Source organism: Poecilia reticulata, chromosome 21, assembly GCF_904066995.2.
Source record: "Poecilia reticulata chromosome 21, P_reticulata-male-v2, whole genome shotgun sequence".
NCBI classification, from domain to species: Eukaryota; Metazoa; Chordata; class Actinopteri; order Cyprinodontiformes; family Poeciliidae; genus Poecilia; species Poecilia reticulata.
Window position 1 is genome coordinate 14,418,888 of NC_088850.1, and position 18,730 is coordinate 14,437,617.

An 18,730-nucleotide genomic window follows, 5' to 3' on the forward strand; every position below is an offset into this window, starting at 1 on the left:
TTGTCACATAGCTAATTAACTGTTTTTTAGCGTATAGAGTAATATATATGTGCGCCAACATATATACAATCATGTTTTCATATAGATGGAATTCAAATGTAGAACTTTTTTGGTAACAATGAAATCTTTCTATGCCTTTTAATGGTAATGATCCATTTTCCCGAAGTACCTGAAGGCAGCACCGCGTCTTGCAGTATATCCAGCTAACTGACTGTTAGCTTTTGTATCAATATGGAGTCTGGCTGTTTGTTTGTTGTTTCTGGCTAATAACCCGCTGGCACTTGGTGGCTTTAATGTTCCGTGCAGGTCACCTAAAAACCATCGGCAAAGCGGGAACTGGCTGGTAGGTGGTCTTTAAAAATCACTGAGACGTAGGATAACTCATCGCTCACGTACATTGAACTCGCGTGGATCAGCTGGTTGCAGAGCACACGGGCTAGCTACATCAACAGGCTAGCATCGAAGCTTTCCTGAATGTCGAAGGGGTTTTAATTGTTTATCTTGATCGCGATTCTCACAGCAGAACAATCAGTTATGTATTTACGCTTATTGCTTGCTAGACGTGAAGCAGCTACGTCTTTATTATGCGTTTATTGACGTGGACCGGTCTAACTAACGAGAAAACGTTAGCTTACGAAGCTAAGTAGTAAAACCGCTGGCGATATAAGAGATCTACTGTAAATTCATAGAAACGGCGCAAACAATATTTGCCGTATTTATATATTTCTAGCAGCTGTTGCAACGTAAGTAACAGTCAATGTGCCTATTGTTCAAACCACCCCTCTTCGAGATAAAGAATGTAATTTTATTTTTGTCTTGTCTGTGCTTAAGCTGTCTTGTTCGTCTCCGTTAAATATCGTCAATAAAGGCATTGCCACTTCTGCTTGTTGTGTGTGGGATTCTACCCGAGAGAAAATGTATTTGTATCTCCCAAAGCAAATGCTTATCTTCACATGTAAAGTGGTTACGTTTGTAAAACAAACAAACAAACAAAACGTGAATAATAATTTTTCCAACATTTGCCCTCCTTCCCAGGCACTTTCACCGGACAATGGACGAGCTGGTCCATGACCTGGTGTCAGCACTGGAGGAGAGCTCGGAGCAAGCAGCCCGGGGTGGCTTCGGCGATGGGGGAGACCACGCGCTCGCAGTGGGTTGTCTGCTGAAGAGACAGGCTCGGAAACGAAGGGGCAGGAAACGACGCTCAGACAACCCCCATCCGCCCTGGGAGACGGGCCACCTCAGTGAGGGTTCAGAGTCCAGTGTGGAGGAACATAAGGTGAGGCTGGTGGGGTGTGTCCTCGCTGCTGGAGAGGTTTTATGAGTCAGGCAGCTTCCAAGTGGATCACGTAGGTGTTTTTATTGTGTTTTTTTTGTTTGTTTGTTTAGACAATGACTGATCAGCATTAGTCAATGAGAGGCAGGCACTCTAATCTTTTTTTTTTCTAAAGTGAAACCAATTCAATTCAATTAACTAAAGATAGTTAATTGAATTAACTATCTTTCGGATAGTTAATTCAATTATTGATCTGTATTTGTTCTTTATTCTTTGTGATCAGTCATAAGATCCTGACATGAAACGCTTCTGAGTTAACACCAATTGGATGTTGCAGTTTTCTTTTGTATTTGAAATAATAAATGAATCCATAGAAAAGGGTCAGTACACTGTGTCCAGCCAGATACCGCTGGGTATACAAGAAATGCCCCGAAACATTTTTAATAAATGTTCTCTTGTCAGTGGTACTACGGTAAATAATAAACCACAGGCCTTTGACACTGCAGTCTGAGCTGTGTCCTCTGAAAGCATGCACAGAGCCCATATCTCTACTTGATTTGTATGATGCGAATAACTAAATTGATTAATAACAAGTGAGTATTTGTTGCGTTTTTGCTTCACTTTCCCAACTCAGATCTAGACGAAGTAAAGGGTAGCTCTTGGGTAAACCTAAGATTTTGTTCTCTGGCCCACTGTATCAGCCGCTTCCAGCGTCATCGTTTTCCATCTTCAGACAGTGAACTGGACGTGTCCTCGCTGACATTCGAGCACCTTTCAACGTCTCACAACTTACCAAGCGTGTCGCATCTCCTTGTCGCCACCAGGACTACCGTGCCAGCTCAGGAGGTGTTTCCGCTGCCAACAGCCACGCCCGTGACAACAGCGACTCTGACGACCAGCTTGGCCCCAAAAGGCGACCGCCCCACGCTACCGACTTGGGACGAAGCAAGCGGCCAATTTGGCCCGACGACCTGGCCGTCCTGGGGTCAGCAGAGGGAACTCGCAGCCTTAGACGCCGGCGTAAGGTCAAACGGATGGCTGTGGACCCGCCGGCGGAACCAGAACCTCACTCCTCTTCCATCCTGCTCGGGCCCCCGCCGGTCCCCAAGGCCCGCGTCGGCAGCAGGCCGCACAGACTCTGCGGTAACGAGAGCAGAGGCGCCATGGAGCTTTGTGGAGGCGGCCTGCTGGGGTCCGTGGGAGAAAAGAACCGTGTGAAGAAGAGAAAACTGGCAATGCAAAGACTGGGGCTGGAAGCTGCAGACGAAGGGGTGGTGGTTGAGAGCGAAGACCCTCTATCTTCACCAAAAGAGGGGTCTAAAGAGAAGATGGAGCTGGACGAGCAGAAGGGCTCAGATGAGGACATGAGTGACAGGTGGTTAGTGATTTATCTTTCTTTTTTACTATTTCAACTGACTTTCAATTCTTCCACCTTTGCTTCTGTTACTGATGAGTTTAATCTTAGATCTGGGTTGTATTTTGACTATTTTTCCATCAACGGTGTTTAAACATTTAATGACCTTTTGTTGTCTTTTACAGCGAGACCAGCAGCGTCAGTAACAGCAGTGATGGTGGCCTCTATACTAACGATGAAGGGAGGCAAGGTGTGTAATTAGTCCTGTTCTTCTCTAGGTTTTAATCCGAACACGTAAATAACCTCTGATGGAGGTTATAACTGTTTTCCTGGACTGAACAAGTAAAGAAAGAAAAGCTAAAATAGATTTATTCCCAGTCTTTATTCCACCAGTCCTTTCTTTATTAGATACATCCATCCTTAGTTCTCCTTGGGAGGCCACAGTTTCTGTCTTTGCTTCCTCCAGGTGACGATGAACAGAGCGATTGGTTCTGTGACGGAGAACCGGGGTCCGGATCTGGGCCCGGTGGTGCATGTGGGATAGCAGGAGTGGTTCCCTGGTGGGAGAGGGAGGCGGCGTCGGAGGAGCTGGACCTCGCCGACCCCGTCTTCAACAGCATTCTCACAGGATCCTTTCCTCTCCTGAGCCCCGCTGCACAGAGAGGTACGTTATGAACCGCTGGACCTTAAAGATGCATGTCATTATGTCATTCTTGACCAATAGGGAGCAAAACGAACAAAAAAACAAGTGGAAAAATGCTTTACTTATTCTATTAAAAAAAAAAAATCTTTGTTCTTTTTTGTCGTCTCTCAATAGGAAGAAGATGCATTTAAATTAGTTTTCCATTAATTTTTTTGAGCATCCTTTTTAAAAGCCAAAAACTATGAATCCAAGATGAATTCTTGATTTAGTTTAATCTTATTGTGCCAAATGAAATTAGATCAAAAGTGAGTTGATCTGTGAATAAACTTGCATTGATGTTGTACAGGGTTTCAGGCCAGGTTGAGTCGCCTCCATGAAAACCAGCAGGGATCCGAGGGGGGGCTTCCGGGAAGCTCCGGTCAGGGCTTCAGCGAAAGGCTGAGCCAAGATCCCCATGAGTGAGTTATCACCTGCTACTAAATCTCATTTTTTTGTTTTTTTATTTTCTGTTGTCACCTTTCTGAAACGTTTTTATGTTTGTAGAGGAATTTGGGTTGCCTTTTGTGTTGGAAAATATGACCAAATTATTAACATATTTCAACAAAGATATTTTGTCCTTTCTTGCTTTCTCTTTCCTTTTCTTTTCATTCGTGTCTTTCCTTATAGTTTTTCCCCCAGTCTCCAGGTTTCAAGCCTCCCTGCTGTAGAAATGCAATAAATTCATTAATTGCGTTCAAAATGTACGTAAAATAATGTGAATTCTGAAACAAGAACAGTGAGTTTAATTTGCACTATTTCTTCCTAAACAGGCCTTGGTTTAACGTGAGCTCAAGGAGGGACCATGGACAGGTGAGCTATGTTTCAAACTGGTTAAAATGCTAAGTTCAGGGTTTCACCCGCTGCTACAATCAAATCTAGGTGTATTGCTGGAATCTTTCAGATTGCCTAAAAGATGAAGTTTTGTCCCTTTTCTTTCTGTCTTTTACCTGCCACTGCAGTTGCACTGGGATCCACGGACAGACAGAGGGCATCGGAGGAGCTGTTCGGTAAAAACAGCAAGCAGGTGAGAATAAATTTAAACTTTTTTTTTTCCCCTTTTGTTCGCTGTCAGAGATGAAACTTAAAGCCGTTCTTGTTTCACCCACCTGTTCCGCAGGCAGACCAGCGGACACCTCGGCTCTCTATGCACAGGCGACATCAAACGGAGGCGAAAGGCAGCTCCTCTAGGTACCGTTGTCCCCTCAGGTAACTGATGGAAACACACTCCTTCTGCTACGTTACGCCCGATAGACTTTTCCTTTATATGCGTCTTATCTCATGTGTTCTTTGCTAAAAATATTGGGAGTTGGGCCATGAGACGCATAGCAAATGTTGGTAATGACAGGAGAAACTAGCTGTAACCAGATCACCTGGAGACCCCGGAGAGAGAAGCTTTTACTCAGCCCTGCTTACAAACAGAGGATTAAAACAGTAAGTAGTTAGCCTCTGTGGCTAAAGCAAAGTTCCTAGAAAACAGAGAACAGCAAGACCATTATCCAAGGCGGAAGCTAGTCCTTACTTCTCCGGATGCAGTAGTTGCACGACAGGAAGTGTGGCTAAGTCAATTACCTGGTTACGTTTGCAGAAAGGCCGGACAAACAAGCAAGACCGAATGCCTAATCTGTGAGATAACGGCAAGGGTTTTAACTTTTGAAGTAACGAGGATTACAAACTTTTCAGCGGACTTTAAGTGACCAGTCTGTGGCTTGTACTATAAGGAATATAGCAGCTGCAGCTCATGTGCCGGATACATTTGTGTGTGGCTGACTCCTTCAGCTCTGACTCCATCTGAACTTTACATTTTTTAATCGTCTCAAAACTCTTGAATTAATTTGGTATTGTATTCTTCCTGGAGCTGTAGTTCTCTCTCTTTAAAAAAAAAAAACAGTTTCTCTTTCTACTCAACTTTCTATTAATTTGCTTTGATTCAGTCTTCTGTGAGAAGTTAGATTCCTTAGCAGTACATTTTTTGGCTTATCCTTCTTATAACATATTAAAAATGCTTAAATCACTCTTGTTTGTAATGTCAGAGTTGCACTATTTGAATTGAATTAATAAAAAGTATGTATTTTAATATTCTAATTTGAGAGGCACTTGTTTAGCACCCACGGATTTTTTTTTTTTTTTTTTGAGCCAGGCTAATCTTGTGTCAAAAATACAAAACATTCATGAAATAAAAATCTCATATTTGATCCACAAGAACCAACAATCTGTGTATTGATTTCTGGCACAAAAAATTGTTTTTTTTAAAAAGTTTCCTTTTAAGTTGTAATCTTTATTTTTTTTATATATATTTGTGTTCTGAAAATACTTTTTCATTTGCTGTTTTTTTTTCCCATACAAACTTTAAATGTGTCTCTTTTTTTTTTTTTGATAACTTTAAAACATTTTCTCCTCAGGTGTGGTTGGAGAAAACGCCGCTCCCCTCCCTGACACGAACATGGGGAGCCGCATGTTGCAAAGCATGGGCTGGAGCCCGGGGATGGGACTCGGCCCTGAGGGGAGGGGCATCACCGAACCCATCCGGGCCACGCAGAGACCCAAAGGGGCAGGTTTAGGTTTCAACTGATCTGCCCTGCTTCCTGGACTCTGAGACACGATACCGCAAAAAAAAAAAAAAAAAAAAAAAAACGAACGCCAGATGAAATTCTCCTCAGGATGAATCTTAACCAAAGTCCTGCGAGCTGCAAGAATGAAACGGTTCTACCAAGAACGTCTGTGGTGACAAACTTTCCCCATATTGGGGAAACTTTTACGAAATCTGGGATGTTGACACGTGACGGCAATGGGTAGAAACGAGTTCTCCACGTTGGAGAACTTGACGGTGAAGCTTGATCACATGTTACCTCAGTGTTTAAGGGCAGACTGCTGAGTCTTTGAGCTCATTCTGAGTGTGAGCCACTAACGGTGCGACCCGTTAGTCAGCCAAACTGGTTCGAGCGTTGATCGGAAATGTTTTTCTTTCGTCTGAGATTGCACAAGAGTTTTTGAATCAAATGTTTGACTGGGCCATACCTCAACACACCTTTTTAAGTTGCTTTTTTTTTTTTTTTTATCGTAATGAAGTTAGCATACTTTACATTAATGTGAGCAGATTTATCTGGATGTATGTAATAATCCATTTTATTGATTTAATTGAGGAACTAGTGTCTTTAGAAAGTTTTTATTTCCACAAACGGAAAAATAATAATAAAAAAAATTAATCTAAATCTCTTTTTGTGTCATTTAGTGGATTTGCATTTTTTGCTAGAAGTTAACATTTATCACTTACTACACATTTCACATAATATTTTTAAGTACAAAGAAACGTCAAGTCTGTACTGGCCAGAGAAAGTATTTGAAACACACTGTAAGATTAAGACCTATATGTTTGTTTTTGTAGAAAACATAAAAAAAAAAAAAAACAGGATCCTAACATAATGCTTCATTTTCTCCTTCTCGGTGTTTGAGATACAAGTGCACTGAATGTAGAAAAAAAACAAACATTTTTTGAAGTGGATAGTGGGATGACAGCAGCAATATATACAAGAAAACCCCCTTCAAAGTGCTCTGGACTTCACACAGGAAATTGAATCGTTTACCAATATCACAATGACTCAATGCTCACAACTTAAAGATTACTAACTCTAAGTGTTAGAGTTAGTAATGTTATTTCTAACATTTTTACCTACCCTAAAGGAACATTCAGGTGTAATTTCTGTTTGGCTCGTTTGTTTGGTTCCCTATCTAACAAGATATTTTATTATCTCTTATATCTAATAGCTAAAATTATAATTAAAAAAGAAGAAAAAAAAAACGCCAACAATTGCTCAAAGTCTGACCTGACCCAATTTTATGGCGTCAAATGGTGAATAGAACAACTTTTCACCATGGTCTCATTTAAGAGTTAACCCCTTTTTTTTTTTTTTTTTTTAGAAAACCAGAAAACCTCTACACCCTTCATCCTTTCTCATGAGATAATTAACTCTAAGCCCTCAGTATTTCCAGCTCTTAATAAAACACACGCTGACTCAACATTGCCTAAAATACAATTCAAGAATCCTCTGCGTCCTTCTTTTTCTCCCCCTCGCATCTTTAGCGTGGCTGCAACAGAAAAACCTTCCTCTGACTGCATCCAGAGAGATGCAGGAGCACCGTGTGTCCTCTGCCCGTCGGTCCACCCCGCATTTAAAGGGGGGAGCATTCAGCTGGGTCCTCCCTCCACTCCCTCCCTCCCTTAGACACACTTTCTGTCTGACACGCTCACTCAGGACTCCCCTGTGAGCGAGCCGGGGCAGGTGAACTCAGCACTGGATCTGAGAGAGATGCTGAGAGGAAGGAAAGAGGGAGAGGGGGGAAATCTCTGTGTGTGTGTGTGTGTTTATGAATTTGTGTGCACGCTGCTGCATCGCTGAGCTACAGAGACCGGAGGCGAGGAGAGCTGGAGTGTTTGTCCTTGAGACTGACTGACTGCAGCTGGAAAGCAGAGCCACTGACCAGCCGACCAGCCAGTGGATGAAACTGACAGTAAGTACCGAGCAGAAGCTGTGAGATGAGAAAACCAGAAGGAGCAGATGTGGGTTTTAGTGCAATTGCAGCTAATGTACTGATGTCTTTTTTTTTTTTTGCTCTTGTCTGCTTAGAAACAGTCCAGTGTGGTCTTTGAGCGGAAACGGGTGTTTGTGTGTGTGTGTGTGTGTGTGTGTGTGTGTGTGTGTGTGTGTGTGTGTGTGTAAATATCTACTTTGAACCCTGGTGAACTCTGCCTTTTTATCCCATCCACACTTAATTTAAAACCTTCACGGGTGACTTTGTGAGCACTTCAGCAAATTGTTCAGCTGCTAAACGCATCTGCAGCAGCATTTGTCCAAGTGCGCTGTATCTAAAAAAAAAAAAAAAAAAAAACTGTCCACCAAATATTACTGCCCAGAACATTTTTCTCTTCCTCGTCTGTTTCTGTTGATAGATTGATTGTTATGCATGTGTAATGGGAAGGCAATATGTCTAATTTTGCAAATGATTAACTTTTGATTGGTGTGCCTTTGGTGTGGCTGGGAATTAGTAGGCCATGCTGGGCAGGCTAACTGGGTGAGAGGATGACCAGAAGGTGGGGGTTCCTGAAAGAGCACGATGAAGAGGGGACAGGAGGAAGAGCCAGGGAAAAAAACTGAAACATCCTAGTGGCACACTATGAAGAATCTAATCAATCTAATGACATGAGACGGAGAAGGAGGGACGGAAAAGAAACACGGATTGGATAGATAGGATTAAAGGAACAAGGGTATAAAAAAATGTAAAATGATCAAAACGTACATTTATTTTGGTTATTTATTTAAAATAGCGCATTAATTTACGTAGAAAGTGATTTAAGTATTGTTTTTTATTTTAATAATTATAATTTAGAGCTCATAAAAAAATACAAGGTTTGTTGAAAAAAGAAGAATAGCGCATTAAAGGACAATATTTTTTTCATAGCATAGTGACTTTGTTGTCATTTTGTTAGCTGCAAAACCACGGGAAATACTGCCAACTTGAGATTTAGTAAATTTTGGAGTGATGCAAGATAAACGTATTAGAGGAAGGTTTAGTGGAAGGATAAAGTCAAGTTTACAAAAAGGATGCACAAGCAACAGGGGTAGATAACTGCAGTCTGGGATTGATAGGATTGTGAAAGACATTTCCAAGAGTTTGGGGAATATACACCATGAAACAATGTCAGAAGGGTTTTTACTTGGGGGGCGGGGGGAGAGGAAGGGCTGGACTGTAGTTCAGTAGCCCAAATACAAACAGAGTAATAACTGAAGAATTGGTTCATATCTGTAGAGTGTAGGGAAACTTCTCAGTTTGATGACATCTCTGTATTCTAAATTCTTTCTTTTTTAAAATTAGATTTATGTAGTGTTATATTTTTTAAGAATTACATTTTGGATCTTTACTATTTTTTTAACACATTCAATTCAGTTTACATAGCATTAATTTACACATAATCTCAAGCTACTTTACAAAATAAGTAATTTCAGTCTATAGTACATACACTACAACTGAACCTAGTTATCAAAGAGTTGATTAAGTTCAGGTCATCATTTTTATTTTTTTTTCCCAGTTCACTATTCAAATTGGTCACTCTTCCTGCATGAGTATCTAGTGAGATACAACAGATTGCACTGTGTGTGACTTTACAGCAATCCTTCATACTCAACATGCACGTAGCGACAGTGGAGAGGAAAAACTCCCCCTGAACAGGAAGAAACCTCCAGCAGAACCTGGATTAGTGCGAGCGGCCATGTGCCACACCGAGCAGCTGGGGGTTTGAGAAGAGAGAGCAGATGTAGAAGGACTTTCTATTCTAATGAAATATTTGAGTTTCATTTTTTTCAACTGATTTGTAGAAATTAATTTACTTTTCAGTGTTAGTACCTTTTCTGGAGCAGGAAAATATCCACCGAAAGATGAGCAGTGGAGCTTGCTGACAGTCATCAAAAAGGTGGGCAGACGGAAAAGGAAGCCAAGGGCTGAGCGCATAAAAGTAGCCTTATTTTCCTCTGTCTCTGTGTCTTTTCTGTTGACTTGTTCAGCCATGACATGCTGACTCGGAGCCAGAGGGCTAAATTTGCCACCTGTGGAGATAAAAGTGATATGATGGGTTAGGGAGCGCGTACGTTGTCTCTGTGCGAGTGCGGGTATGTGAAAGTGTGTGGAAGAGCTCCTGACATCAGCATTAAACACGTGCGGTGCTGACTCCCAGGATTTTGTGTGTGTGTGTGTGTGTCTGTGCTGGACCCGCAGTGGTGGCTCCTCACCTGGGACGAGTCTGGGAACCAGGTGCAGGAGTGAAAAAGCAGCTCGGATAAGTAAGCAAGAAGCCTGACACACTGGCATTATCCTCCTGTTGTAGTGAAAAACAATTGCGAGTACTTATACTTATAGGTTGTACTTTTTAAATTAGCTACTTTTTTTTTAGTCATACTTTGCCTACATCAAATCCAGAAAAAAAACATGCAACACACAGACTGAGTAGCAGAAAGTCTGACAGAGGCACTTTCTTGCTCAGCAAGGAGATGTGGAAGGTGAACTTCAGCCCATTTTTCTGACTTTTACAACCTCTAACAGGTTTTCTTTCAGCATGTCCTCTATTTAGCTCTATCCAAATTCTCATCAACTCTATACAATTTCCTTTACCCTGCTGGAGACTACTTATAGACTGTTTTCAGTACAGGGGAATGACTGATTTTAAATTCTTTTGATACCTCATTAATTCCCTTTCCAGACTTATAAGAACTTACAGTCTTAATTCTTAAGGCTCTTGCAATCTCACTGGGGTGCTTGACTGAACTTCAAAAGTTAGGAGCCCCAAGATTTATAGTGGGCGAGCCTCCTTCTGAGTAACAATGTTTTAATCTGATGTGTTATTTTATCCACTTTAAGCAGAAATAACTGTGGGGGTAAAATGTTAACGTCAATGCAGTGTTTAGAAATGCTATGTGTGCCACCTGTTTTAACACCTGCATACAAAATGTTTGTGGTTATAATAATTACGACAAACCCCTAATGTATCATTTATGGCAGACAAATCCTTGAGAAAACAAGGTAATATTTCTATTTTTAAATTATTTTTGTGAAAAGCAACAATTTTAGAAAACATAGTTGTCTTTGGAAAAACTTCTAATATTTAATGGGTGAAGAGAAGTGAGTAATTTGCAGGCGCAAATCGGTTTAAGACCAGATTTTGCTGAGAAGCCGACGGGCCCTGTTGACAGGGAAATGCGAATCCGGAAATGTTCCTTTCTCTTCCGCCGTACGAAGAAAAGGGGCAGAAGAAGATGACCAACAGATGACCATTTAATCCAATTCTGCTTGTTGAGAATATGAAGGGTATTTGCCGCCGTAATCCATATTATGTTGTTAGGAGAAGCTTGGTTACATAGACTAATCACCCCGAGGGCCTCCAGACGGGCATCTGCCAGAGGCAATATGTCCGGACCGCACGACAGAGCTGAGGGTTAAACTCCCGGCTCTGGTGAATCATCATCATCATTTGCGATCAAGCTGCACTTGCTTTGCCCCTTCAGTAGAAATAATTTCTCCTCTAGGGGGCAATCCAGTCAAGTTATTACAGAATGAGCCCAAAGCTGAAAAAAAAAAAGGGATTCATCAGTGTGCTTCCTGGTCTCAAATAGTCATTAAACGAGCTTAAATTTCTCCACATGAAATCCAGCCTGCCTGAAAGCCTTCCTGTGAGTCTAAGGTTCCCTGCATTTCCTTTGCAGCGCGGCCGTATGATGCACAGAGAAGTGAAAACCATTTGAGGACCATTGACCCACCGTGGAGAAGCAGCGGCAAGTCCCAGCAGATCTGAGTGACATTTCAGTGGTTTTGTTTCTTTAGGCTCCTCTCAGAGGGTTTCTAGGGTTTCTGCCATGGGTGCATGTGTGAGCGAGGGAGATCTAGATCCCCATGCCGTGTGCCGCAGATCAATGTGAAACCAATCTGGGTCCGAGTGCTCGTCTGTCGGCCCGGTTTGTGGATCATTTCCCTCCAATCCATCTATTTAGAGCCACCAAACAGAAAACTGTATAGATTCAAGATATTGTTTATTCTCACACTGAATGACCTGTTTTGTTTATTTTTATTTTTCCCTGACTGCCCAGGCATCTCAGGGCCTCTCCTAACTCAAATACTTTAAAAAACTTTTATAAAGCCTTATTTTTTTCACTGGCCTTCAAACCTGTCTAAATTGATGTCTTGACAGCTCACTTTTTTATGTTCTTCATGAATATATTTACTTCAACTTATTTTTTACTTTTTGTATCTCCGTATGCTTCCAGGAAATATTCAAAATCGTTTGTGGGGCGGTGGAACAGTGGTGTTTGATAGTCTTTTCCCACCGTCCTGGTAATTGATAGATGGCTAAGAGTCAGACATAAACTAAGCAGATTACGCTCTTTAGTTTGGAGGCTAATGCCAAAGTGTTTGGTGGAGCCGGACTTTGGGAAGCAAATGCGACAGCTGTCCCCGGAGGATGAGAATCAGTGGCTGTGAGTTTAGGGATTCAGGAAAAAAGGGTGAAAACACTCCCCTACCCCCTCCACACACACACACAACCCGCACACACCCGCACACACACACACACCCGCACACACCCACGCACGCACGCACGCACGCACGCACGCACGCACGCACACACACACACGCATACACAAACATTTCTCCTTTTTCTGCAGATGGCAATGTATGCATCTGGTATATGGGGTCAATAGCTGGCAGCTGGGTGCCCTGTTACAGACAGCTTCCCTCCGGAGCTGGAATTGAGCTTCTGTCTTCAGCTCAGCCTCTGTGTAAAAATACTGTTGATGTCTAGCAGCAACCATCCTTGTTGACTTTCATTCGTTGCATTTAGAGTGTGTCAGTGATGTTTTTTTTTTTGTTTGTTTTTTGCTTCACTTCATGTCAGTAATGATGCATAGTTTGTCATTCTTCCCCTATTATTTATTTCACTTCTTTTCTCTCTCTCTCTTTTTGCCTGGTTTAGGTTATTTCCTCAACAGTATGTTTATAGCTACTAGTCAGACTTTCCACGAACAGATTCATGCATAATTTTTTGACCTACAGAACAACATGTAATGGTTAGCTTTTATTTGTTTAGTTGTGTTTTGTTAAAAATCATGAATTAATCAAGGCAGAATCTGCCCTTGCCTAAACAAGCTCCCACATTCACATGTATCTGATAACACCAAATGTAGCATCCATTTATATTTTACTTATTTTTGTTATAATTCCTTCTTTGTTTGTATGTGTCCCATGTGGCTACAGCACAGCATTTGAGCTAATGAAAGAGGTTTGTGAGAGAGTATCAGAACTGACTAGAATGTCCAAATTTCATTAAATCTGGACATTGACTTTGAGGGACCATTTGAATCCACTTTTTTATATATATATACAGAGCATACAGTTTGATTAATGCACTGTGTTCTTATCATGCTTCCTGGAGAACCATTGCATCACTGCTACTTTCTCTTGCTGCAATTCCCAGGTAGACAGACTTATAATGATCCCTATCCTACCAGTTAACCTAGCAACCAAACAGATCATAAATAGGCTTCATATTATTCTAACAAAAAAAAAAAATCCTTATTACTCTATGTGTTTGCTTCTGTTTATCTTCTGCATCGTTGTCCATCACAACTAAGCGGGGGTTACTGGAATCAGACTCCAAATAAAAACATGTATAGTGAAACCCCTTGCAGATATTTAACTTATATTTATATCACATTGCTTGCATGCAAAAAAATTGTTATTTTGTATCATGCATTCATAAAAATGTCAATGTCAATGGAGAAATGAAAGCGTAGTTTGATGAGTTCTTTCTCTTACATGACTTACTATGGCTATTACTATGGCTATTATCTCCTGCTGTTTTGGGTGAAGCACAATTGTTTTGTCGAAACAATTAAATCAGAGGCTGGTAATATAATTAATCTGTCGTGAGTTTAGTCTGTGAGTTTATTTCCTCTGCATAACCGTGTGGAAATAAACGGCACCTGACTGTCGGTGGAAAGAGCCTCTGAGAAGATCAGAGCCACTTCATTTTAATGTCAGCACTAAAGTTTCAGGAAGGGTTTACAGAAGAGGATTTCTCAGGAGAAGATTTTTATGTGATGCAATTACTGTAGTAGATTTTATCATCACTCTCTAATCATGTCAGTCTTGTTGTAGTTTATGGCACCAATAAAATAATAATAAAATAAAAAAAATGCTCACTTTGAGATATTCCTCTCTTTTGTTTTCCGTGCCTTTGTGTTTGGGCATGTACGATTCTTTATGATTCCTTATGATTCCTTGATCTTTCTCCTATTGTGTCATGTTAAAGCCACAAATCTTTGTGCATGTAATGTGACAGACCAACACAAAGCAGTTCATAATTGTAAATGGAAAGGAAAATAATTTTATTTTCTTAGTTAGCTTAGTTGCGAGGCTTGAAAAAAAAAATATTCTACCAGAGTAAATTCCATCTAATCTCTTCAAAGTTGGAACACACACACCATTACGGTCACATCTGCATCAAAAACTGGTTATATAAACTGTATTGTTGGTCTATCACATAAAGTCTTAAAAAATATATACAGAATGTTCCAGCTGCTTCGTGAAATTATATAAAATATACAACAAAAGAACTTTGTGGGAATGCTTTTGTAATGAACTACATTCATATTTGATTCCCAGTACGTGTGTGCATGTAGCTGTTATGACGTTTTTGGTTGGTCGATTGTTTCATGTGGTGCATAATGAGATAAAGTCCACTGCATGCAGTCTGCAGTCCGGCCTTCATCTCAGCAAAAGATTAGCACAGGTTATTTCAGCCCTGTGAAGTAAGATCAGGAAACACGGCATCATGTTGGTCAGTAAAGAAAAGAGACTGGCTGGTACTACCAGGATAAAACACTCTGCTACTCACAACTGTGACTGAAAGTTTGCAAAACCTTTAGAAAATTCTGAAGATGCATCAAAAAGGATTAATTACAGAGTAGAATTTACGTTAAATACAGAAGTTCTCGGAGAGAAATTTCTAGTGTTTATGAAATTAAAGTGAGACATATTCATAGAGCAAATTAAATATAAATCCTTCATTATTCACCTAAACAGACACACTTCAACAAATGAACAGATGTGACAAGCTGCTTCATAAAGTCTAAAAGCTTGGCAGCAAAAAAAAAAAAAAATGTAGACGGTTGGGACTTTAGTCTAAGTGCGTAGGATATATTTGACTGTATATTAACAATGTTTGTTGCATTTCATTGGTGGATAACTTAAAAATTCTAACAGTTAATTCTAAGAAAAACAATGTGACGCCAGTGGTTTCAGTTATTGATGTTTTATAGACTTGAGGCACAAAGTTTAAAGGTCAATTCTTCATTCAAAAGAACTGGAAACAAAAAAAAGCAGCTCATCTTAGAGTTCCTGACATCTCACCACAGGGTGGTGTGGATTACTGGCTCAAAATTCATCAGAGATAATATTTGGACACGCTGAGATTTATTCTACTGGGAACAAAAGTTAAATTAATTCGGTAACTCATTCTTATACTGGATTGATTTTAACTGATACACAAGATTTTTCTTGATCAAAAATAGCTGAATTAATATCCCAAGCAGTTTAAAAAAGGAAAAAAGCATTCGATTCGTATCCAGATGCCAAAGCAAATGTTTCAGCCTTGAATGTTTATTCAAAAGAAAGTGGAACATATGTGGATTTTAAAATTAATTTTAATGTTTGGTTGCAAGTTTTTGCTTAATGTACCTCTCTAAACAAACACCTTTCTGTGAATGGACTGGAATGCTGCTACAGTAAACAGTGATAGCCTTAATATATATTTTTTTTCTTCTGGTGATACCGTCTTATTTTACAATTTCTTATTGTGAGTAGCGCTGTAAAAAATGCTGCATTATGTTGCACCTGCTGACCTGGACTCTCTGCCTTCCATTTTGTTTGCACGTGTGCTTTGTGAGTGAAAGGAGAAAGGCATCATGTTAGGCACTGAGCCATAGCTGATTATCTCAGATAACAGCGCTGTAGCGGGTAAGTCAGTTTAGGCTTAAGTAGAATTTACGTTAATGTGGTTTGGAATGTGGATGTCCATATGTTTGTTTATGTGCTGTCTCTGTGGATAGCAGCTAACTTTACATTACATTTGGGAAATACAGTAATGTGGGTGAGAATGTCCTAACGTTTATTTGGAGGTTTTGTGTAATGATGCCATAATATTCCAGACATATTCCTTGGTATTTTGCTATCTTTTCAAGTTTAAAATACACGATAACATGTTTCTTTTAACAAAAAACCCAAATCTAGCGATTCAAAGTTTTTAAACAGCCCATTTCATTTGAAAGATATTGACATGGAAAATAATTGTGCTTAATTATGCCAAATTTAACTAATTGACATGCACACAAATAATCCCTCTTCTAAAGTAAATAATTGATAAGCAAACTTTTATAAAGAGATACAATGTGACTGGAAAGTACATAATACTGCAATCTTAAAACAAATCATTGATAAACTGTGAAAATATCAGTTGTGAACTGTGTGTATAAACATTTTTAGCTTTGCAATTGATGGAAAATCTTCTAATTAAAATAAATTAAAAGAGAACTGGATTTATTTGTGTGCCTGATAAATTGTAATCCACGATCCCACGCTGACAGCTTAAACCTGTTAAATAGGCACAGCAAGTTACTCACATCCACCTGCCCAAGTGGCTATGAGCGCAGCTGATTGGCTTAGAGGGCGGCCAATCAGCTTGCGCGATGGAGCGACCGCTTTGGTGACAAGCAGCCCGCAGTTTTCAGTCACAACTGTCCGACCAGACTACAAAGGCGGCGGGGAGCAGCTTTAGTGAGAAGTGAGAGTGACAGGAAGACAGGCGGAGCATGAGCGGAGCTGAGAGGGAGACACGGCAGAGGAGAGGGCAGTAGATGGAGACAGAAAGTTCCCAAGCAGGAAAAGTGTAATTTAGCAACAGTTGAAGGGCAGGTGTAACTTAGGCAGTGAAAGGCGCTAATACAGAGAGAAAGAAAACAAAGCATTTCTAATTAATTATTTTATTCGGGGTATGGTAGCAGAGCGCACATGGATTTAGTCGACCTGTACCTCCCTGAGTGTTTCAGCTACCACTCTGACACAGAGTAAGTACATTTTCATTATAATGTTATCCTATTGGGCTTTAAAGTCTCGGGTTGGAGCTGAAAAGCTTGAGTAGGTCAAGTGGATATTACTATATTTGAATTAATTTAAAATATTTGTCTTTTTTTTTAAGTTACCTGTTTATCAGGTGACGTATATCTCTTGTATGAGGTAATTTAATTCATAATACATCTCAGACAATCACTTTTGTAGTGATTAAGACTATTTGCACTAAATCCAGTTACTCAAATTTTAGCCATGTAATCATATTTAGCGTTTTCACACTTGCTTAATTTTATTAGCTATGAATTAGAAAGTATATTTAAAATGGCCAGTAGTTAACTAAACATGCACTGCCAAAAATATATTTGGAATGGCATAATTTGACATTTTCTAGTCTGAATATTGCTCTGATAGATATGAATACAAGTATTTGCTATCCATATTGGCAACATTTGGCATAATGCCTTCAGAATGATCCTTAGTATAAAATATACATCAACAGGTATTACTCGGATGAAAACTCTGCCTTGTCTGCAGAGATGGACCAAGGTGTAGGCAAACAAAAAATTGCGTAGGGTCCCAACACTAGCAGGTGTCACTTACAGAAAAGTCACTTACAGTCAATTTTACAAATGTAGGAGTACTAAATTTGCATCAACTATACAAAGAGCACACTTTTGATAGTGCTAGAACTGCATCAATTAAATTGCCAAAGATTGAAGTTGGTCAGTTTCCTCTCAATTGGCTCTGATCACTTTGCTGCACGTTCTTGAGCTTAGAAACAATCCGATAAAATTGCACGTCTTCTACTAAAGACATGATAATGATTGGAAAGTGTTCAGAGCCAGACCAAGGCATGTGCAAACTAAGCAACTGCTCAGGGCCTCCACCCCAGCAGAAATACAATTGTCACCAAAGAGAAGTTTACAAATGTAGGAATAACAGAAAATGTGCAATGCTTTTGATAGTAGAGATTCAACAAACACCCGGAGATCGAGGTTCTGCCAGTTTTCCCTAATCAGCTTCAGTCAGTCTCGATGTATAAATGGTGATAACTTTGCAATAGATTCATTTTATTTGAAATCCAAAGCTACTTCCTCTGACAAAGCACCTGCCTTTCATTTTTGTCTGTTACATAAAGTCCTTATGTAAAAAAAAAAAACAATCAGTCAAAATCAGAATCCATGCATTCGTCCATTATCTACCGCTTATCCAAAGTCACATGAACCAAACCGAGTAAACCAAAGACACAGTTTTAGTTGGATGTGGTAATTCTCTGCTTAGTGTTTTCTGAACTCTAAACGACAAAACGTTTCTGTTAACCAAACAAACAAAAACATGGTTTAATATTTTTATTAACTTTTTAAAACATGTTATACTATTTTGTAATTGTATTATAATCTACACAAAGTCATTCAGCAAGGTGGTACTTTTTTTTTTTTTTTACCAACTACAAACCATAATATTCATAAAAAAGAGGTATATAAGGCATGTGAGATTATTGTAAAGGGACAATTAGTTGAGCTGGAATGAGCAAAAGTTTTGAAAGGTCCCCTAATCATATTCAGATTTGAGCCTCATACAACCAGATTATCCATTTGGTGTATAAAATGTTATTTTAAAAAACAGTGTTTTAGCTAATTAACTACATATTAAAGCTCTAATAAGGTTAGGAAAGCTATACAAATAGCAGGACAAGAATATTTTAATTTATTTGAACTGTTTTAGATTTTCCCATTGTAGTCTCTTTCACAGTGTT

The 18,730-nt window shown here is 39.7% G+C and overlaps 2 protein-coding genes across 7 annotated transcripts in view; both read left to right on the top strand.

Annotated features, from left to right (window-relative positions):
• The first annotated feature begins 161 nt into the window (after nucleotides 1-161).
• Nucleotides 162-6,721, top strand: gpatch2 (G patch domain containing 2). Of its 4 annotated transcripts, none has more exons than XM_008398017.3 (10): nucleotides 162-343; nucleotides 1,036-1,279; nucleotides 2,101-2,654; nucleotides 2,816-2,880; nucleotides 3,097-3,294; nucleotides 3,620-3,731; nucleotides 4,083-4,122; nucleotides 4,272-4,336; nucleotides 4,430-4,518; nucleotides 5,712-6,721. In XM_008398017.3, the coding sequence occupies exons 1-10, from the start codon at nucleotides 294-296 to the stop codon at nucleotides 5,879-5,881; spliced, it is 1,587 nt and encodes a 528-aa protein (XP_008396239.1). In that variant the 5' UTR covers nucleotides 162-293; the 3' UTR covers nucleotides 5,882-6,721. The 4 variants fall into 4 exon arrangements, with proteins under 4 accessions (XP_008396239.1, XP_008396240.1, XP_081458724.1 ...); XM_008398018.3 differs by having other exon boundaries at nucleotides 2,101-2,651; XM_081602598.1 differs by lacking the exon at nucleotides 162-343 and adding an exon at nucleotides 396-531.
• Nucleotides 6,722-7,025: 304 nt separating this feature from the next.
• LOC103457691 (estrogen-related receptor gamma) overlaps nucleotides 7,026-18,730 on the top strand; it is a 37,526-nt gene continuing 25,821 nt past the window's right edge. The window contains exon 1 of one of the 3 annotated variants that reach the window (XM_008398021.3): nucleotides 7,026-7,818. Coding sequence is in view for 2 of the 3 variants with exons in the window: in XM_008398020.3 (XP_008396242.1) it covers nucleotides 16,915-16,970 (56 nt within the window). In the remaining variant the exon portion in view is untranslated. Of the gene's footprint in view, nucleotides 7,819-16,589; nucleotides 16,971-18,730 lie in introns of those variants that run through there. The other 2 variants (XM_008398020.3, XM_008398019.3) reach the window with 2 other exon arrangements.

Coding starts and splice junctions, on each gene's coding strand:
- gpatch2 (XM_008398017.3), top strand. CDS start 294: ATGTTCCGTGCAGGTCACCTAAAAACCATCGGCAAAGCGGGAACTGGC. Junction 1,280..2,100: donor CCAGTGTGGAGGAACATAAG/GTGAGGCTGGTG, acceptor TGTCGCCACCAG/GACTACCGTGCCAGCTCAGG. Junction 4,519..5,711: donor AGGTACCGTTGTCCCCTCAG/GTAACTGATGGA, acceptor TTTTCTCCTCAG/GTGTGGTTGGAGAAAACGCC.